This window comes from Hippoglossus hippoglossus, chromosome 5 (assembly GCF_009819705.1).
Source record: "Hippoglossus hippoglossus isolate fHipHip1 chromosome 5, fHipHip1.pri, whole genome shotgun sequence".
NCBI lineage: Eukaryota > Metazoa > Chordata > Actinopteri > Pleuronectiformes > Pleuronectidae > Hippoglossus > Hippoglossus hippoglossus.
The window spans coordinates 4,061,620-4,084,587 of NC_047155.1; the positions used below are offsets into that span (position 1 = coordinate 4,061,620).

The following is a 22,968-nucleotide window of genomic DNA, read 5'->3' on the forward strand; positions in this document are numbered from 1 at the left end:
GCTTGTAAACACAAGTGAGAAAAAGGTTCGTCAGGCGTCTGCACTTAACCAAAGAGTCAACCAAGAGAAACAGATTATTTTATAACACAAAAGATTAAGTACAACAGAATTCTACTGTGTCGTCTTACACAGATATCATAAATGACCTAAAGTGAATGATCCAGCAAAATACCTTGTTTTAAAAGAAACAGGAAAAAGATCTGTCTGCTAAGTGTCTTTGTTGAGCATCTTCTGTACGTATTGAATATTGCTAAATGTATGTGATTATGTTGTTGATCATATTTGCTTTACATTTCTATACCTTTGGACCTGCAGTCTGATAAAAATACAACAGAGATACTTCAGGTACAAAGCAATGTTAGTTATTAATCTGAAAAGGCAGGAATGTAGACAGAATTAATAGGTGGGGTGGGAGCAGTACTTTAATTAATGATTTCTGTTTTCTACTTAAGGCCCAGACGTAGTTAAGTGAATTGGATAAAACACTTGAGAGGATAAGCCAATCTTTTAAAGGGACTTCTGTACATTTAGCACCCGTAGAGCAGGTTCTCTGCAGACATCAGAGTTTCTGCTGACGCTGCTCTCCTTCACTGTGACTAACAACCACAGAGCAGCATCATCCATCACCGTGCAGCGTTGTGAGACTTTATGTTTTATCCCGATCTCCTTGCACTGAGTAAAGTGTTTTCATATCCGCGCTGCATTGCATCGAGCTCTGCTGTCTTTCGGCCACTTGACACCCAGGAAGAGAAGACGGTGTCCTTCAGGAAATGCTGTAATCTTCTTATTGAATGAACCAACTTCACTGGCCTTGGATCTTTTAACTTTCCAGTCTCTCCGAGTCACTGGATACCAGTAATGAAGCCATTATTTGTTACAGGGTTTAAAGCAATTTCAATCTCTGTGACTGAAATGTGCACATGTATAACCTCAGTAGCCGGAATGATTATTTGTATATTTGTCTTAGTGGCAAAGCTTGCAGCCTTGTTGAGAGCAATTAATAAGCAACAACTTCAGCTATTATTAAAGCGACTGTCCAAAACTTTTAGCACTTATTTTGTTTTGACTTCTTTCCTTTGGATCCGTTTGAAGAGGACTCTCTTGTCCATAATGACACCCTCTTACTATGTAGTTACAACAATGTTCCAGCTACAATCATTCGGTCACAGCGGTCCGTCTCACTTCGGGGGAGCTGAAACCACGTGTTTCAGACCGAGGCTGAAAAGAGGAGCTGCAGCAATGGACAGTCTGAGGAAAGTGATGCTTTCTGAACACAAGCTTTTTACATATTAACCAAATAATATAAGCATAATATGTCTTTCCTCCACAGCAGGTGTTTAAAGGATCTTCTGTTTACATCAAGCCAATCTATCACCAAAATAACAAGTTTTTAAAACGTGCAGACAAATCACCAGCGCGACACAACCTGAATCCTCACCGACGTCTATTAAGAACATAAAGCTGCAGTGCCGCCGCTCCACAGGAATCAGTCATCCACATCAGATCTAGCCAAGTGTGTTTTGCATGCAGTCCAGCAGACACTCATTATGGAAAACACTGGCAGTAGTTTCCATCTGCTGCCTGCTCACACATCTTTACCACTGAATAGGTTTTACACACTAAACCACAACTCCGACCTGTTCTGGAGACAACGTGGAGATCGTCTCTTACTGTCCTGCACGCGGCTCATTATCAAACCTCGATGCTTATTCAGCACTGACCGAAATATTACTTTAACACTGTCAAAAAACCTGCCAAGCATCGCACCAGATTCAATCTCGTTTACTTTCACAACATTTTATTTGAGTCGAGCTGCTTGTGCTTTTAAAACATTTAACATCAAATTAATTTGCAGAAAACCATTTATATTTCTAAAGTAAGATATCGCAAAAGTATAATTTACCATTTACCGATACCAGTGCTCAAACTATTTGTGGTTCAACTGGCTAATCAATCCTAAATTAAAAGTTTAGATAATTAATTCTGGACATTATGTGCTTTTCTCCATTATTTCACTGTTACATTGGTGAAAACTGTTTGGACTCAATCTGCTGAGTTGTGGGAAATTGTCACAGTTTTCTAGAATGTTTTCAGATTAAACAAATAATGGAGGGAATGTTAAATAACTGGAAATCAAATAAATTCTGGAATTGAAAAAAACAAATAGTTGCAGGTTAGTTTGTGTCTGAAATTTCATAGGACATCAAGGCCTTAGTACTTCAGGATAATTGGACTGATGGATGAACGGACTTCTCCTGGAGGAGCACTAACCTCCACAGAAGTGAACAGGAAGACTATCCTTTTAAAACATTAGTTACTACACAAGTTAACTGCTGCCTCACTTGTTTTCACCTGCATACAACATGAATGACAGACCCAACAGTCACCTGAACGAACCACAAGAAAACACCGTTGGACCGTACACTTTAGACTTTCATCTTCATTTTACGACAGGACATAAATCCCACCTGTTCCTTGAACAGATACTGGGAACAGTTGACGCTTCACAGTGATGTGACACAGATTTAAAGTCATATTAGTATTTAGCTTTAAGGCTGTATCAAGACTCAGCTGCATGTCCCAGCCTGATCAGGAGCATCCGAGTCCTGGTTCAGATTCTTGACAGCAGAGACGTTACCTGTCAGCTCCTCTTCCTGTGCCTCAGCTGGTTGTGTGTCACGGGACAAAGTTCAGGGTTCGGCCTCCATCTCAGTCTGAATCAGCTCCTACTCCTGTGAGAGAAATCAACCCTTTGCTTGTTTCACTTCATTTTCTCAACTAGTTTCTAGCCGAGCAGCTGATACCACAGCGCTTTTCCACACGCGAGTGAAGTCATCCCATCACACAAACTGTATTTCTTTCTACTCTTCGCTCCTCCCCTGCTTTGAGCAATAACAGCTGATTTTCTTCCTTTGACTTGTGCAAGCCTCTGTAGCTCCGCCCCACCTGGCACATGTGAGGAGGACAAACGCTCTCTGCTACAGCGATGTTTCCACACTATCATGGAGGCTAAAGGTATGATAGATAACTAACCTGGTGTGAGGCATTCGTTTCTAAATATTCAACCAATCAATCAAATTATATTTGTATAGCCCATATTCACAAATCAGAATTTGTCTCATGGGGTTTTAACAAGGTGTGACATCCTCTGTTCTGAACCCTCAACAGAGTAAAACTACCCCAAAAAAACTATTAACAGTTGAAAAAATGTAGAAACCTCAGAGAGTCACATGTGAGGGATCCTCTCCCAGGACGGACAGACGTGCAATAGATGCCACATGTAACTGAGAACATCAACAAAACAACAGTTTGTACCATAATGGAAAAGTGTGTCAATGTTTAAAATATTTTCTACATGAGAAAATGTCTGATAGAGAGATGAGAAGTCAATATAAATTTTATAAATCGAATCAACAAGCGGACATTCTCAAGTGGGAGAGTATAACAGTCTCTAGTCTCGTGTGTGTTTAAGGAAATATGGCAGATGGTAAACAATGGTGGTTAAACCTGAAACACTTTGAAGGTGTGACCTCAGTATTAGTCATAGTTTTAATGGGCAGAATCATTTTTTCATCAGATAAAAGAAACCTTAAATTCCCTGTACAACAGCTTTAACTGTGCGATGTATCCAAACAGCAGATTTAGAGATAAAAAAAAACAGTCACTGTTCTGGTGATGTTCTGATCTGTGTTAATATAAATGGATCCTCGTGTGCTGTTCTCTCCGAACGTCACCACGTGTTTAATAAAAATAAATAACGATTCCACTCTGATTCACAGGCGGGAAGCTGCTGCACGTTTTCTAGCCGCACAGTGATGTCACTGCAGGTGTTCTGCATTAGAGAAAAACAAACTAGTATGGGTGTTTTCTCGCAGTTTTTTAGTTTTTTTTAATCACCGACTGTTTTACATCAAATCTAATGGAAGCAACCACAGGCAGCTCCGGTTGCAGCTTTGTATGAGAAACTGTACAACGAAGTTAAAAAAAGTTTTAAACTTAAGAGTTTTACAGCAGAGGTCAAAGGTACATTAATAAAACTATTCCTGTGAGTTTAGAGGTTCACACCTACAGCTGTAAGTAAAGTTAATGACTGAATCACCCTTTGCTTTTCTGTTGTCTGCCTGTGTCTGCCTGTGTCTGTGTGTGTGTGTGTGTGTGTGTGTGTGTGTGTGTGTGTGTGTGTGATGGGATAATCAATGAAAGACAATCATTAAATGAGATTTTACTCATTGTAAATAGAAATAGAAGAGAAAGAGGGACAATGCATAATCCGTGCACATGTTGGATGTATTATATATATTTATATAAACTATATACCATTAATTTGTCCAACCAGAGATGGTTTACACAACACAAAAGATCGTCAGCTTGTTTTTGCTCTGTTGCTTTATGGTTGAACTGTGTACGACGCCCTTTGACTCCTTGTGAAACATATTGACTTTCGTCGGTCACACTGACCATCGGCAGCACCGGGGGGGGGGGATCCCTAACCCTAACCCGTTAAAACGTTTTCACCGCCCTGCCCTGTATGAATGTATATTGCGTTCCTTATGAAACTAAAGTGTACCAGAGAAAGGCCAGAGACACCAGCTGACTAAGCTGCGGCCCAGGACCCATTTGTCCTGGTGGCTTTCACACCTGCACTTATAGCTGTGATCGGATCACCCAGGATGGATGTTAAAGCCAGGTCTGAACAGGACCTTAAAGTTGTGTGTTTTTCAGGTTGTAAGCAAAGCAAAGGACTGAATCAAGCTTTCAAAGGACCGATTTCTCCCCCTGTCTAAATACAGGTGTTCTACTCAGACACAGGGTGACTGAACAAAGCTGTGTTTGGCAGACTTCCAGAGGGCTAATGCTATCACCAGGGAGCAGAAACATTCTTTAGCTATTAATAAAACTGTCTTCACATCCCTCTCTCCAACTCCACTTTATTAGACACAGAGCTGCACACTCCTTGATTATCAAGCTCTCCTTGATTAATGGGAACGTCTACAGGGGTTTTCCTGCATAGGGAATTGCGAGGCGACTGCTTCCGTCAAATTCCGTGCCACCTCCGCCACCCGACAAAATACTAGTACAGTGGAAACCTGTGATCACGTTTGTCCCGGGCAAAATTCATCACTATAAGTGGTTGATTACTATAAATGAATTGCGTCGCGTCTGTATGATATTGACAGAGCTTGAGGGAAAGGTAACGGGGCCACACACACACACACACACACACACACACACACACACACACACACACACACACACACACACACACACACACACACACACACACACACTTCTCTGAACTACCACTACTTAATTTAGGCTTGTTGCTTCACTAAATTACTTTAGTAACTACATTGACAGACAGACAGTGTGATTAAATTAAGGTGGATCTTCCCTGAAAGAAACTTCATCTGCCGACACACAGACAACCTGAGCAGACGTTCAGCCGGTATTCAACATGTCAGGATGCTCGTTTGCATTTCTCTGGACTGAACACTGGACAGCAGAGCAGCAGATGGCAGTGCCCACCATGGCACCGTGGCACGGCATCACACACATACACACAGACAGATTACACATGGTTTCTACAGTAGCCAATTACACACAACCAGTACAGTAAGAAGCTCCACGCTGTGACCACTGCTGGTTTACTATGGCCCAGTTACCTGTAAACACACACATTCACGGTCCTATCGTTTGTGAACAAGGATCCTTCATTCTCCAACTGTCATCGTCAACGTAAACATCAAATAACCACTTGACCAACATCAAGAATAGCTTTCAAATCGCAAAGATTTAAAAAAAGACCCACACACACACACACACACAAATACCCTCGCAGCCTCTGGTCATCCTCATAACAACTAGACTGACAATAATCTCATCACTATGCAAGCAGCAAAGAGTGTGTGTGTGTGTGTGTGTGTGTGTGTGTGTGTGTGTGTGTGTGTGTGTGTGTGTGTGTGTGTGTGTGTGTGTGTGTGTAAAAGCAGACACTCCAGCCATTTAACCACAGAGGAATTTTTTAAAACACAATTTGCAGTAATCATATCATTTGTCACTGGATACTATGCAGTTTTCATGGATCAACATTAAATGATGAGAATGCTTACTCGCTTCGACGGCGTGCCTCCATCCCATCGGGTAAGAAGAGCTTGATTGTTGACACAATGCAGCCATGGGTGACTGGAAACACAGACAAACAACCAGCCTGTTAATGTCACGAGAAACTGGAGCTCTGAAGTAGTCCTTCATCATCAGCGAACAACACCATCACACACCAGTTCGTGGATGCAGTCAACCTCACACATCATACAACTGACACAGTGATGCAGGTTAGAGCTGCGTTAACACCTGACCTCCAATCATCTTCCATCTCAGACTAATCTACCAGGTGCCACAAGGACAAGCACATCCTGTTTGTAGCTAAACTGAAATGAGCTGTCTGGGACTATAGACTGTTTATAAAGTAACGACATGACAGGCCCCCGAAAGGGAAGTAAAATCATCTTGATCGCTAACTAGTGGCTAGTTGTAGATGGGTCCTAAACCCCGCCTCCTTCGTACCTCCATACCATGATCCAAATGAGGTTGCCGTAGGGCAAGATGGTGGCACCCTCATACTGGATATTTCAGCCTAATTTTTTGTACAATGGTTGGAAGTGGACACGTCGTCCATCTTTATTTACAGTCTTTATCTGGGACAGATCAGTACTTAGCTTACTTTGATGTTGCAAATGTTTTCTTCACAAAAATATTTAAACAGTAGCTTACAGCCTACTGTTAACACTTAATGCATAACACAATAAAATCGTACAAGGTTCTGTGTGATTGATGAAGGTTCACTGCTGTAGTTCAGCGGTGACGTGCTTTGGGTATAGAATCAAGTCATCTGGAAATAGCGATGTTCACAGATGAACCTCTAACAGCAGTCTCATAATAAAGGAGGTCCAATGCAGTTTGAAGCCCCCTGGGTGTCTGGTATGAAAGCAATATAAGTGGAGCTGAAAATCTGACCTCAATATCTGCTTTGTGCACATGCACCTTATGTCGTCTATGACCTAAGCAAAATGAGCCCTGCAGCACTCAAGAGGGTTTGTAAAGTGTAATTATTTCAGGGATGTATGTCTCTACAAGGCTGGTAGAGGAAGATGTTCCACATCCCTGTAGCCATTTTTCTTGTTTCTTTTCAATTCTGCAGGGAATATAAAACACGTCTGTGTCTTAACTTGTGTATAAACATATTTCATGTGTGCATGTACCTTTGCGTGTGTTCTCAGTGACGTCGACACCAAACTGAATGATGTCTCCAGAGAGGACCTCGCAGGGTGGACTCTCTTCTGAGCCACGACTCAACCTCTGGCTGTTGATGAATGTCCCGTTGCTGCTTTTCGTGTCCTGCAGGTAGAACTAACACAAAAAAACAGCTGGGTGAAAACCATGAAAGGAAATCACGTCACAACAGGTTCAAATCATTAGCAGAGGAACAAATATGATAAGAGGAAATCACCAAATCAACTGCATCTCATGATGAAATTTCACGACTGTCAATGTAAATTAGAACAGTGTCAGAATAGTGTTTATGCCACTTGACAGCAGCCGAGAGCTGCTTTGCCCAAAACGTCACCATCATCCACGCAATGGTGCAATTTCATTATATATTATTATTAACCACAACAGATTTTAAGAGATGTGATGCAGTCAGGAGAACTGCTGGAAAAGCTGAATGTTTCTTGTGTTGCCCATCTTAGTTTAGATGATAGTGTGCTAACATGTAGAAATGTAAGACAAAGGACAGCTAGGTTATAAATCAAAGTTTTGAACAAATGACATTCAATGAAAAGTCAGGTGATCATCGTGTACACTAAATCCAATCCAAGGACCATCACCGTGCACAAAACCTGATGGCAAACCATCTAGTAGCTGCTCAGCTGTTTGACTCTACACTAAATGGGTAGACCAGCTCAATACACACATGCAGGGATACACACTAAATAAAGCTGGTATTAGTATTTGCTGATTTAGAATTTTGAATGTAAGTGTATTCTTAATTCACAATGAACTCATCACTTCTCTCCTGCCATCAATACCAAGGGCTGCATGACTTCCTGTAAATAATCTAATTCTGATGTCAAACGATAGATCCACAGCCAGGAAATACACATTGAGAGACATTAAGGCAACGTTTCAAGTCATTTAAAAAGGCACTTAAACAATTCACACAGCATGAATCAATGAGAACAACAACTTTGAAGTACAGAAATCCCAAAGGAATCCCCTCAACTTTGTTTCATTCACTTATCATCCTGAATGAAAACACACATACATGCTGGAATATTAAAGTCACAGAAAGAGGGAAATGAAATGTATAAACACACACACACACACGTAGATCGACTTAACAACAGCTGACAGCAGCATCAAACAGACAGAGAAACAAACATGCACATAAAACAACAAAAATAATGCGGGTGTGTACAGACAAACACAGGATGAAACACTAACAAGTAAACAAAAACACACACAGACACAGTGAGGTACAAGATTACACACACAAACACACACAGTTAGCGTTAGCCTGCGGCCTGTCTGCCTGTCGTTCCAGGAGTTTCATTCATCAGCTCTTAGCTCTCCGTCATCACTAAACGCCTCTGTCGACCTACCAGAGAGAGAGAGACTGAGAACTGAGAGGTAGAGATAGAGCGAGGTAGAGAGAGATGCCGAGACCGACTTCGCTGTTTATCCGACTGCAGCGTGCTACAAAAAGCTACCAGTTCACAGCTCATGATGTCTATACCCTCACACACAGACACACACATTTACCTCCTGTCCCCATGGTAACCTGGTGACGGGGGGGAGGGACCTAACTATAGAGCTTTTCACCCAGCAACAACACACACACACATTCTGCGTCACACACACCTCACATATGGCTCTCGCAGACTTATATACCTAGTCTCTCTCTCTCACACACACACACACACACACACACACACACACACACACACACACACACACACACACACACACACACACACACACACACACACACACACACACACACACACACACACACACACACACACACACACACACACGTCGATACTCTGGGTGTAAAAGGAATTCAGTTACCAGCATATCAGCCAATACATATATTTTTTTAAATGGTAATGATTCCTAAGATTTCGTTATCAAACCTTTGTGACAAATAAATGTAATTGAGGGTTGATATTTGACAGTTTAAACCTTATTATATGAAACTATAAATAACAATAAAACAGATATAACCAAATATATAGAACTTGACATAAGAAAATAAACCTGCTGACATAAATGCTCTTATTTGCATTTTTATTCTGTGAAATGAAATTTTCATATCAGCAAACAAATGAAGTGCTCAGCCTCAGCCGAGGACTCACCAGTGTTACACCGCACTCTGTGACATAAACCAGTCTGACAGAGAGGTTTGCCCGACTCATTTCAAATTTATGACTGGCCTGTTTCCTGTGACATATCTGGCACTGGACTTTTTGGGGTTGATCTTCCAAAGTTCCAGACACTTTCACTCGTCGTGGTTTTTCCGGTGCAAATAATAATCACACAAACGCACCACTTTTCAAACCAGTCTACAACTCCTGACTGACATTCAGCACCACCAGCATTCCAGCACCGCTTTCACCCACGAAATGCACATTTCTCAGGGAAACACTGCGTCCCTTTATCCCTCCGTCTTCCTCCACCCTCTGTCTCTCTCCCTCATTAGTGTCAACTAAATGAATGCCATGTAATTGTGTTTGGAGTTTAATTTGCCCTTTGCCTGCAAAAGCAGTGCAAACCATCAGTGGGCAGGCAACAGGCACGACAACCACTTAACCAGTCAGCAGGTCAACACATGACACCAGTTCTGTTGGACAATACATACGCATAATGTTCATTAGACTTGGGGCTCTTTCATGCTCAACAGATGAAGCCGTCTGTCCGTATGCAGCGTTCGTTAACTAATGGAGTTATTATATATATATATACAAATACATTTAGTATATGTTTATTTTAGTTGAATCTATTACTGACCCTTTAACACAAAAAAGAGGGTTTCTCATTCCAAACTGATTCCCTCACTTGGTTCTCTGGGGTTCGACCTGCACAGCTAGAATTTACACAGGAAGAGAGGACTACTGGATTAGGGTAAAATTAGATGAAAGGATGATGAAATTATTTTTGCATAATCTGTCTCTATAAAACCTCATAATGATGAATTAATTACAAACGTTGTAAGTAACAAGGTTATAAATGCCAACTAAGTTTAGTTTACATTTTGTTAAGTTTGAAGCTGGTGAAAAGATGATTTTAAATATGAGATATAGGTTAATTACACAGCTCATTCTAATGTTTGTAACAATGTATTATTAACAATTATTCACTTGAGATATTTGTAAATATCACAAATAGCAAGAAATGCATAAGCACAGCAGCAAAATGGAGGCAACAACAGGAGAGCAGGTATTAGGTCATACTTTATGTTGCGTGGGCTGCATTAGAAACAAGAAACTGTCGGGAAAGTGTCAATATGAAGTCTTAGCCCCGGAGATAAAGTGGAAAGTTAAAGGACAAACAAAGAAGCAGCCATGAAATTTGTTTTAATAATTAACGGCTGTACAAATATGAAAGGCTCCTTTGTGGAGCTGGATGTCAGAGAACTGGTCACACCACAGGACTGGAGTGAGGCGTGAGACTTTGTTAATGTATGAATTGGTCATGCTGAAGAAGGCAAGTCATGACTGGTATGATAAATGTGTTATATTAACAAGGACCATGAATTAATATCAGCTTTCGATCTGACTCCACTGTTCAAACACACTCTGTTCCATGTTGACTGTCTCTACCAAGCTCTCCTTTAGTTATCACTGTAGATAGAGACATCAATGTATTTCCAAACTTGAATCTCCTCTTCCACCGTTTACACCGGATCCAACAGCGTCTGAATTCATTTTAACTGAGAGATACTTTTACCACCAGAAAAGTAGTAAACCTTCCTCTGTGGGTGAAGCCTGCCTCTCTGAACATTGCTGATCGGTCACTACACTAGTACCATTAAGGGGTTGTGGGGTATATACCTGAGCCATGAGGCCACCAGGGCATCCCATGCTGCATTGTTTTTTAAACCCACAGCTTGTTTAGCTTTTAGCTTGTGGTAGAGAATCAGGATGGAGCAGCCCATAAGATTTTATGACAGGCATTAATTTGGTCGACATTAAATGCGCGTACCGCTGAATGGCAACTGTGGTGCTTTTGCGACATCAGCGCACTAATTTGCTCGCTGTGGAACAACAATCACATTGGCCGGGAGATACTTTCAGAAGTGGAAAAGCTACTGTACTTTACTTCCTGGAAAATCTAAGTTCCAAAAAGTTTTGGAGGAGAGATATAGTTATATCTAATTACTTTGTATTTGTATTGAAATAACAGCTTGTTTTTCATGAGCTAGTTCATACAAGTACTGAAAGTTCAAAACTATCAACTACATAATTACTGGTATGACATGAATAAGATTAACTGTGGGAAAGCGACATTGGTGCGAAAGAATCAGACAGAAATAAGATAAAACTCTGTCAGAGCTGATCTGTGCGAAGAAGAGAAGGAAACACAGTGATGATACAGAGTGGAGCTTCTACCTCACACAGGATTTCTGGCCTAACCGACACCAGCTTGCAGAGAACAAACACAGGCCAGACAGCAGATGAGCTTATTTTAGGCCAGAATGTTTTGTGTATACTGCTTTTTACTGATGATATTTAGCGTTGGCGCTTAGCAAATCCACCCGAGCAATTTTTCACATTCACAAATTCAACTTGCATTTGCAGCAAAATGGTCGAGAGCCCAGCAGCTGTAGAAGAGTGGTGGAGAAAACTCTGGAGTAAAGAAAGGATGGCATATTTAGCTCAAACGTAGTGGAACCATTTCGGACGGTGCTGCAGTGCTCGCATGACATTTTGCAACTTCCACACACGCCACCAGCCAGAGCATGAAGTTATGTCTAATGTACGTGTTGAAATACTGCGTAGTGCAACACGCCAGTGACAGAATTTGCACACCATTCGTTATCCTTAAACCATCTCGCTCTCTCCCGCTCTGTGCGATTCTTTTGTTTAGTGATAACTCGCAGTGCTTTTTAACAGGGGGAAATGAAAAAAACTGGCAGCGAATTTACAGGTTGTGATGCACGTCTGAAAGAGGCTGTAGATGGAGAGAGAGCAGCAGAGATTGTTGATCCTGGAGTGTGTCGGAGCAGAGAGCCAGCTGACTGAAGCCTGGACTCCTGCCACCAGTTCCAAAACAGGCGGTTTGCTGCCACTGGCAAACAGAAAGAGGGTTTTATGAGTCTGCATGTGAGAATATTGCTGCAGCACAGTGTGTGTGTGTGTGTTTCCTTGAAAGGTTGTGCGCTGGTGAGTGCAGATTTCGGATACAGATTTTTGCAGGCTATTTTTAATGGTCTACATAAATAATTTAACAATCATTTAGGGAATAAATAAAGCAAAAAATGAAAACTACTTTAGAATACAGCTTCTCTAATGTGAGGATTTGGATTGCCAGCTTTGTAATCTTTCGGTTTTGGATTGTTGGACGGACAAAACAAGACATCTGAAAACATTCCCGACAATCTTTTCAAACTGCTGGACATTTTGGAAGATTTTCTGACATTATACATTTATATTAAATAAAAAGCAATAATGAAAACAGCTAAACGATTCACCCCCCATTCTCAATAAAGGTATCTCATTAAAGCTATGGTGGGTAATCCTAGAATAGCCGGCAAGAGCAGGCTTCAGCTTGAAAAGATTTAACAATACACCCCACCCCCTCCTATTGGCCCTCTCCTCGAAGCTACGACCCCAAAAACACATTTAGTCTCCAGTTGTCACAGCCGAACAACTGCTAGAAGACGACTTTTCTGTGACTCCCTTGCTAACTTCTTTCTATCGTGTCTGGTTCAGCGGCGGACGACTCTCCGGCTGAAGACTCCGGTCATGCGCAGTGAGAGAACGGACAGAATGTGGACAAGCAGGCAGGTCAACAACAAACAAAGGCAGCAGCACTCCTGTTTAAAGAAGGGTTGAGGACGACTTGTTTCACCAGAACCTACTGGTGCATCAACTTCAGGCTATTCTGCTCCACTTGAACAGCTGGCATGTTAGTTCACCTGCAACCCTCCATGCTGATGTCTTCCTGCAGTATTACCATCACCAGTGTTTCCTATTAACTACCTAGATTGTGGCGACCCACCACATGTATTTCTGTGGGATATCAGGGCGACAGTATATCTGAACACAAACATGCAGATTTACCAACAGTGCCTTATTCCTTCACACACAGACATAAATAAAAAGTTAAAGAGCTGTGTCCTGTTTGTGGACCAGCGTTCCTGTTCTTTGTTGGCATGTGTTACCAAGCCATGGAAGAGTGATACCAGACAGAAGCTCTGCTCTGCTGTCAGCACTGCTCCCCCCCCCCGGCTGGCTGGTTGACTGACTGAGTAGCTCTCTGTTCGTCCTAAACACAAACCAACTAAAGGCGGATGAATGATGCTGTATTAAAACAGCACCCCGGCTAAGTGACTAACTGACTGGCTCCCTGAATGTAGCTTCTCTCTTGCAGCAGAGTTCACTCTGTTGCAGTGTGGATGCCGCAGAGAAGCTGTACAAAGTTTTGAGCCTGAAGTTGTCATGCACCTGCTAACACTGCAGCTTATGATAAACGAGGACATTAGTATTCAGGGGTCATCATCAGTAAGTTGAAGACTGGTCTGCAAAACTGCATCTGAAGGACATTCAAGAAAACTTGGCTCCGGCCTGAGATGATTCAAGGACCTGCTGCACACGTTGGAGAAGATGCTTAAACGGAAGCGTGCCCTGAACATGTATGCAGGGGAACATGGGAAGTTTGCATTTAAACCATCAAACAATTGGACGTCATCTCAAGATTTTATCAAGATACTACGCACTGTTTAAGAAGTGACACTTGGGATGAGCCAGACAGAGGCCTGTGTACTGTCTCATCCAACCTGGCTCACTGAGTAAGAAATTACAGTCCATCCATTATCTATACCGAGGAGGAAGCAGAAGAACCCTGAGAAAACCCACACAGACACGGTGACAACGTGCAAACTCAACACAGTAAGAAAAAACTCGGACCAGAAAGAAACACCTTCTGCGATGGTCAGTTTATCTTGAAAAGTTCAGAAATGGCGAGCAGCAGCTTTATTCTCATTATATGTCTTTTTGTTTTGTTTATTTCAGATTTATACAAGTTCGAAATCTACAACAGTCATAGAGATAAACAACTGGAAAGAAGGATTATCCCTTAGTGAAGCCCAGTACATGCTTCTACTTGCTGACTGGTATTTACGCCTGTTTCAGCCATGAGGTTTCAAATTGATAAAGCGTAGAAACCATTCTTTCAAACTAAGATTACAGTCTGGGTTTCCCCTGCATTCTTTTCACTTCTCAATTCTAATTCCTGCACAGAGCGCAAACCAAACGTGACGCTGGCCTAAAGAGAAATGCTGCAAATGTGGATGTGAAGTACTGCATCGCATGGAGGTACACAGCATAGTGCATGGTCGCCAGCAGTGAAAAGAGAGGAGGACAAATTTAGCGCCTACATTGTAACACAGCAGCACTGATGCAGCAGTATGTGCATTCGCTAACACAGTACCAAAATAACAAGTAGGACATTTCACCGTTCAACTAGCAAATTCAAATAAATGAGCAAATTAATCAGCAAAATTCTTTAGCAAAACGGGAATTTGAATAGAAGCTTTAATCAGATAATTCTTCTGACTTTTTCATGTTCAGTGTCAGAGCTGCGTGTTTGGAGTAACATAGTTCTCACATGTTACAACTATGTCTGCTGGAAGGATAAACCTGGTGTGATCCGGTCAACTGGCACGTGTAGAGGATTCAGTGTAAACACTCAGGGGATGAATGAATGACTGGCTGGATAAATCCAAGTGATACAGCAGTATTACCGAGACCTAAATCTGGTCTAATCTGCTGCGTATCTGCCTGAGCACATGACCAAGTGACTGACAGGCCGTTAAGAGGTTTCTGAGTGGCGGACTGACAGGCTGCTTGGTTTAGTCACATAACTGCCCTGTCTCGAGTCCAAGGACGATTCTTAGATAGCATTTTAAATGTAGGGGGAGAATTTTTCACTCCCAAAGTTATAACAATGTTAAAAAATGACTTTTGTTTGTATTATTTGTATTTTAAATGCAATTTTAATGTCTTCTTCTACGTTTTTCTACTCAACCGATGCTTCTGTAAAGGTCTAACTACACTCTCCACTTCCTCCCACGATCCAGAAATAAAGCCAAAGTATCCCAGATAAAAACGCTGCCATCTTACTTATTTCAATTCAGAGACTGTGCAGTTCAGATCCAGGACAGGAGCTGCAAACCTGAGGTCCCAGCGATACACACACTTGACCAATCATGAGACAGTTTCATACCATTTTCATAATATCAAAAAAACTAGAGGTGCACTCGTATCGTCCGTCTTTATATACAGGCTATGGTCCATACCATAAAAGAACTGTAGTTTTTGTCTTGTTATCATGGAATGTAAACAAACTTCAGCTGCGCTTGACATACTGCTGCTGTAGCAGTGATGATATGCATAAAAGAACTATAAATGGAAACAATCCAGTGATGACGTCTCCTCTACTAAAACAATTATAAATACCATGTATCACTAATCATATTTCCATCTTTACAAAGCTACAGAGGAAGGAAGGAGTACACAACCGTAGATGACACAGCACTGACTTCTCATTTGACTGTCAGAGAAACTAGTTGTCTGGTCTGATCTGACCATCCTGTGATGATGGCTGCTGCTTAAATAAGAACACACTTCATTATTTTCTCTCCAAGAGCCCTTCAGATATCCATCCCACCAGCTGTGCTCATGTCAATTAGCTCATCCTTCCTTCACAGGAGTCAGTGTCAAAGCAGAGGTCCCAGCAGGAGGTCATGACATCGGAAGGCCACAGTGCAAAACCTGTAATCTCGGGGTTACAGGTCTCAATCCTCCTCCCAATCATTTTTTTCGGTGAACTATCCCTTTAAGAGGAGTCAGAGAAATGAAAGTAGCAGTAATCTGAAAAACCTGATTGTGCTGTCGGCCGCTCAGAATGAAAGAGTGAGGGGTCTTTGGAGTCGCTCACAGTCTCACAGCAGAAGTACACCGTGCTCTGTTGTACAGAATACCATCAATAACAGAGCAATCTGCTGGATCACTGAGCCGACTGATTGGTTCATCAATCACGGGACGCGAAGAATCCCACCTGTTATACTCCAGTGCGCCCTTATCTCTCAAGATGGGAGGTGAAAAGTTTCAACTTTTTAAGCACCAACGCCACCAGAAAGGCAGTGTCATGTGCAGTTTACAATTAAATTTGATGTTGTTCTACTTTTTGTTCCTTGGGGGGGGGGGGGGGCAACGCAGCACAGTGACAAACTTACAGCAAACTCCTTCTTCACAACTATACCTGCGCAGAGTGAAACTGTTGGTTGGTTTAGACCAAATTCAAACTGCAGACTCACGTGACACAAACCGTACTGCAAGAGGAACTCCTGAGGTATTGGTTAGGCAACACAGGTCTGTGTGTGTGTGTAAGAATGACTAGTGTTTAGAGTCTAGTTGTAGTTTAAATGCAGTGTATGTATTTGTATGCACTTGCCATGTGTTCAAATTTATTAACTCTGAACACAAAACCTGACCATATTTGATGTGGCTTTAAATTCACAACAATTTGACAGTGAAATATATACAGGTAAACAGAGGTTTAACTAAACTGAATTAAGGAGCATACAGTGTCTATTGTGAATCCTTCACCACTGACACATATTCAGATCCGGTCAGGGACCAGAGTCGTTCAACTGAGAGAAAACTGACTAAGTTAATCAGTTCAAAGAAGAACCAGCACAGTCATAAAATCCTCAGTGATAAACCAATAACAATCGTTGATCCTCTTTTTAATCCAGTTCAAAACACTGGTGGATCATAAGTGCCAATAAATGTATGTTGGTGTGTGCATGTTGGTCAAGCCACGTGTGTGTCCATTTATCCCTGAAGAGAGGAAAGGATGACGCCACTGATGTCATTATAAATAGCTTATGCTGTGACCTCACACATGCACACACACACACACAGCGGGTTAGTGTGCGGCTGTCTCAGCCTGTTCAACCTGTTCTACAGTGAAACTACAGACAGATTCTACAGCCTGATGTGCCTGCTTCAGCATTTAGATCTATTTAATTAAATAACAGTTTGATTTCCCAGTCAGGGATTAAGTCAAGTTAAGACTAAACCAAGTCTCGTCCGCTCCTCAATGGACACACACACTGTATTTTGTTTAAATCCAGGACAGGTATGAAACGTAACCTCATTCTTTCCGGTTCTCAACAATTAGTTTGCCTTTCATATTTTGTGATGATAAATACTGCCAAGCCATCACACTGGTACGGCACGCACTGTAGGCATGTTGTGCATCGGTGAAAACGTGGTGGAAGGCGGTGACAGTGCTGCAGACATTTTTCAGCCAATCTACGAGGACTAAGTCTGAAGTGCAGTTTAAATTTTTGGTTTTGCAGATCACGCCGGGGCAACAGTTTGAATGCAAAGCGAGTTAACTTTTAGCTCAGGGCATGATGTGGGGACTTTGGAATGGGGGAAAATGTCTTGTCAATAATGTAAACTGAAGCTTTCAGCGTTATTTATTCCTGTAAAGACACAGCACAGAGCATGTTGTTGTGCTGTTGTTTACCAGTTTGGCACATTAAACACAAGCTGTAGTTAGGTCATCAACCAACAGTGTTTTTTCAATTATAATATGACAATCGTCTATTTGGTTGTAAAAATGTTCCAGCAGGAGAAACACTACTGACTCTTATACAAGACTCCTCTGTATTCATGTCAGATGTTGGCTGTCTGTGCATGTGGATACTGCGTATGTCCCTGTGTGTGGGAGAGTGGGAGAGATAATAATAACACCAATATTATAAATAAAGTTGTTTCAGTGTATGTATCAATACTTTTAGATTTCTAATCCATTATCATTTTTGAACACTATAATCACGATGATAACCGTTTCATCTCAAGTACAGAACTATGCATGTCTGGAAAATGATTGTGACAAAATACTTGCTCTGGTGTCTTTTGTCACTTAGATAAAATAATAGTTTTAACACTCGCACCATTCCTGACAGAGAGGACTTAGTTATTTCAATTATGAAACAAATGTCTTAAGATCCGTTGGTGGCAGCTCCTCTGCAGCTTTTCTCTATTTGTTATGCTTTGATCATTTTTTTGTATAATCTTCCTTATTTAGTGCACCAACTGTTTTTCCTTAAGTGTTCTTTGTCTTCAAGTCATTAGTGAAATGAAGATGACAGGTCAAGTTAGACAAATATCAAACAGTCAAATTTAAGTTAACCTTTGTGGGCTTTAAAAATCTGTGGAACTGCCCCTAACAGACACAAACTGGTTGTAGAACGGCTCGTAAGTATTAGGACATGCATCCGAACCTCTACGGTTGTTGAAGTACGGTGGAAACAGAAAACAAGGGCCAGGATCGTAACCTAAACAAGTTGTGAAAGGCTACATGTATTGAACGTTTCCGTTTATGGTGATTTGGTTGAGAAGGGCCATGTTTGTCATATTTCATTAATTCGTGTTTGTACTTGGATGTCACATGACTCATGTGTTGCTTGTTAATTGGGCATGGTTTTGGAACACTGTGCTCATGGAGGATAGATGTTTTGGCCGAGGTGCAACATAAATCCAGAACTGATCCAGACTTTATTTCCTCTGCTCTGGTTCAGCTTTTCTAGCTCGAGGAACAGCATCTGCGCCTTTCTACACATGGTCCCTCGAGTTTTAGAAACATTTCCTGTGCTCAACTGGGATTACATGCTACTTTCCCCCAGTAGTGTTGGATATATGTAGAGAAAGCAACAGATTTAAATTTCCCTTTAAAACGTGCATAATGTGAACACACCAAGTGAAACTTTTCAGGTCTGACCAGAGTTCACACTAAGTTTTGCTCCAGGGTGTAATCGTGTAAAAGAACATGTCTGTGCTTGGGACAGCCCCTGGTAGTCGACAGGTGGTTGTTGTGAAGTCTGCGAGGCATCATAAGCCGTTTTCAGACATCAACTCCCCGAAAAAATGACCACACAATGGTGTCCAGACTTTTGTTCAGAGTTTGACTTTCACGATGAATGCAGCAGGAAGATTCTCTGGTCAGACGAGTTCACAACAACACAAATCTCAGGAGCGTTAAGGTAAGGGGTGGAGCAGCATGCAGGAAGGCAGGAAGGAACACGCGTTCACACATACAGCCACTCAGGATCATTTCAAGAGATTAGTGCACGTCTGAAAGCAGCTATAAAGGATTTCCTATTGGAGAATCATGGAGTACTTGATTCTGACTTTTCATTGAAAGACAAAACATAGCTATGGGGAAACTGTGCGTAGATTTCCACCTGGTTCACCTGAAAGCCAATCCTGTGGGGAAACAACAGTATTCAAAGTCAGCTCGTCATCATCCTCTTCTCTTACCTTGCCGGTCTTGTGGTCGAACCACACAAGGGCATGATTCCTGGACAGCACCTTGCAGTCGAAGGTGGCATTGTTCTGGGCCGGACGACACCGAGCCACCGACCTGCCGATCTTGACGGGCTCCTCCAGGTACACATGCCGCTCCTGGAACGGATGCGAGTTGGGTCGGCAGGTGAACACGGCCAGCGCCGAAGGCATTGACTTTGGCTTGAGAGTATTACTCCAACCGGACACGAGGGACACGTTTTCTTGATCCAGAGTGGCAGGCTTGTGTTGCAATCCCCAAAGAATAATCTACAATATACGTGGCCCGTGTGTAGGCAGAGCTGTTAGTCCTTTAAGCTTCTAGGCACTAACTAATAGACATTGTCCCCTGCGCACGGTCCGGGCTGTACTGCTTTCCCACGGTTTGCAACTAAACTCTGGTGCGTTTGGGAAAAGTGAAAATAAAAAACAAACCAACAGGTATAAAAGAGACAAGACATTCCCTTCACTCACTGTCCACCAAAGCTACATAACGACACTTAACTCCGGCAGCAGGCACTATGTACAGACCAGGGTGCCATGTGTCAAGACATACATGACTGAGTATAGCACTGACAGTCTGGCAAACAGCCTTCCACGTCCATCAAACTCCTCCAGCACTGGGGCAGGAGACGGAAGCCGGTGGGGCCGCCACGGACTCGATCGTCGGTCCCCTCCAGAGACAGCAGCAGCTTCCCACCAGTTAATGGACACTGTCGACTCCAAAGCCCGACCAGTGCAGTAAACTGAACCTGGTGTCTGTCAGTGGCAGGAGAGCAGATTAGTGCGCGCTTTCGAAGCTGGGTCGAGTCTCGTCTTGCAGCAAGCTAACGAGAAGCTGTCTCACACCCCAACGAGCCGCACGGGGATCGGCTCGCACACGTCCGTGGGAGAGAGGGAGGGGGGGGGGGGCTCAGTAAAGTGTCATCTGTGGAGTATTCCTCGTGTACAGCCTGTCATGACCCTGATACAGGGGCTCCTAGCTAGCCACCCAGCGTTACCACTCCCTCCCGAGAACACCTAGAAGACCGCTAGCACACACACACACACCTAGCAGGGACTTTTAACAGTCAACACAACCACGAGTTTTTAAACAGTAGCGTGTCAATAAGCGCTTCGCCGCCGGACACACTGAGGCTAAGTCCCGGCCTGAAATCAGGTGGCGCGGAGCCGGGATGAACCGGGGATTAGCAGGTTCCACTAAAAAATGCTAATTGGCTAGCTCGCTAGTGGACAGGCGAAGAGCGCTAGCGGCCGGCCAACAGTTACCTGGCGTTGTACCAGGCGAGCTAGGCTAGGCTAGGCTAGGCTAATGAGTGCTGACAAACTTATCGTCCGGGTCCTCGAACGCGTTCTCCTCTCCCGCCTCGAGCGGTTCGCTGGCCGGCTGGAGGCGCAATGCCATCCCCGTCTGCCCGAGCGGGTAGAACGCGCGCGATAGCCCGTGGTCCGTGGCTACTACGACCGTTAGCGCGGAGCGGGTGAGTTAGCGCGCAGCTAGCCGGCTAACTGACAGTCGGGGCAGAAGCAGACGCGGAAAAATCAGGGGAGTTTCTCCGCTGCGGCTCCTCGCGCATCACAGCAGCCGCGACAATCATCCAGGGGGGGGGGGGGCGGACAAAAAGCCTGGTTCGAGCCGCACGTCGAGCCGTCGTCGTCTTCTTCTATCTTCTATCTCTGTCCCAGGTCGTGTCTCCCCCGAGGCGGTTCGGGATTAAACCCGTCGCCTTGCTACAGTTTTCTGGGAGGAATCTGTAAGAAGTTGTCCTCCTCCGCAAGTCCGGGCCGCCATAGTGTAACTAGAGAGCAGACAGGCGTGGTGCGTTCACTGCCCCGCTCACTTCCACTCGCTGCTTACATCACTACACATTATAGCAAGGGGGGGGGGGGGGGGGACTTCGGTTCTACTGTGTTGTTATGATGATAATAAAAGTGGTAAACAAATAAATCATAAGTCAAAATCACCCCCCGAGGGCCCCTGTGCAAAATGTTATAAGATAAGAAATCCTTTATTAGTTCCACAAGGGGGGGATTTCACAGTGTTACAGCAGCAAGAGTCAAAGGACACCAGCAAGTGGGTGTAAGGAATATAAAACATATATAGAATCATATGAATGTAATAATTAAACCAGTTTATATACAGTGTAAAGACAGGAGTGAATATATGCAGTGTGAGGATATTTACATGAGCCGTTTATATTGCACAGACTGATGCATATTGCACAGCTGAGACTTGAAAATGTTTTTTTAAAAAGTGCAGTCCAGTGATGGTGAATGTTGTTTTATTAGCCTATACCCAATTTATACTTTTTTTTATCCTCGTTTAGTTTTTGAGATTCTATACTTTTTATTTCATTGTATTTATTTGCTGCTTCTGCTTATTGTTTAGATTCTAGTGTTTCTATTTCATTGCTATTTACCGGGACCTCAGTACTTAGTTTTGTTAATTCTGATTTACCCCATGTTTCGGAATAACAATACAAATTCTTGAATCTTGAACTTGCAAAAAAAATTGAGGGTTAATAGTTTATGTCATGTCAACATCCTCAAGGGTTTGACCTTGGTCAGGAAAAAATGCCGATGTGAATATTTTTTTCGTTTTGGGGAATATTGAGGACATTTTCCCACTATTTCCTTACATTTCATACCCTAAAGAATCAATAAATGATTAAAGAAAAGAAAGTAAAACCATACCTGTGAATCAAAGCAAACATCGATAAAGATCTGTGGCTGTCCTCCACCTACAAAGTGGAATTAAGCAAAATCTCCTCATCTTCCTACATTGCTACCGAGTGGCATCCAATAATATCAGCTGAAATAAACTATTATTATTTAACAATTCTAAATAACAAATGAATAAATAACATTATTGTCTGTAAATTCAAATAATAGTAATTAGTCGGAAAATAATTAATCTGTGAAAATGTTAAAAAAAAATTGATCTGCCCCCTGATCCGGATGCACATCAGAATTAAATGGGTTCTTCCCTCCCCCCATGTTCCATCCTTCAACCAAATGAATCTGTTCAGTTGTTTTTTCATAATCTTTCTAACAAACAAACAAACAAAACATAATCTCCTTAGCAGAGGTATGAGAGATATTATAAATAATTCAAACAGTCTTTAGTTGCAGTCTGATAGTTCTCTTATGATGGAATAATTTCGACCCATTCCAAGTTTTTTTAATTAATTACTTGACACACTGCAATTGATAAAACAAACGTTACAACAAACAAACACAATATGAAATCTCTAGAAGACAAGAATACAAGATGGAGTTGGATGGATGTTGTTGTTATTGTAGTTCAATGGTGCAAATTTCCATA

General features: G+C 42.4%; 1 protein-coding gene across 16 annotated transcripts in view; it reads right to left on the reverse strand.

Moving 5' to 3' along the window:
• slmapa (sarcolemma associated protein a) overlaps nucleotides 1–20,530 on the reverse strand; it is a 41,933-nt gene extending 21,403 nt beyond the window's left edge. For 14 of the 16 annotated variants that reach the window (XM_034584439.1, XM_034584436.1, XM_034584428.1 and 11 more), the window contains exons 1-3: nucleotides 19,620–20,530; nucleotides 7,260–7,407; nucleotides 6,111–6,183 (exon numbers count right to left, since the gene is read on the reverse strand). In XM_034584439.1, the coding sequence (XP_034440330.1) occupies nucleotides 6,111–6,183; nucleotides 7,260–7,407; nucleotides 19,620–19,817 (419 nt within the window). In that variant the 5' untranslated portion in view covers nucleotides 19,818–20,530. Of the gene's footprint in view, nucleotides 1–2,638; nucleotides 2,870–6,110; nucleotides 6,184–7,259; nucleotides 7,408–8,660; nucleotides 8,787–19,619 lie in introns of those variants that run through there. The other 2 variants (XM_034584425.1, XM_034584435.1) reach the window with 2 other exon arrangements.
• Between the last annotated feature and the right edge of the window lie 2,438 nt (nucleotides 20,531–22,968).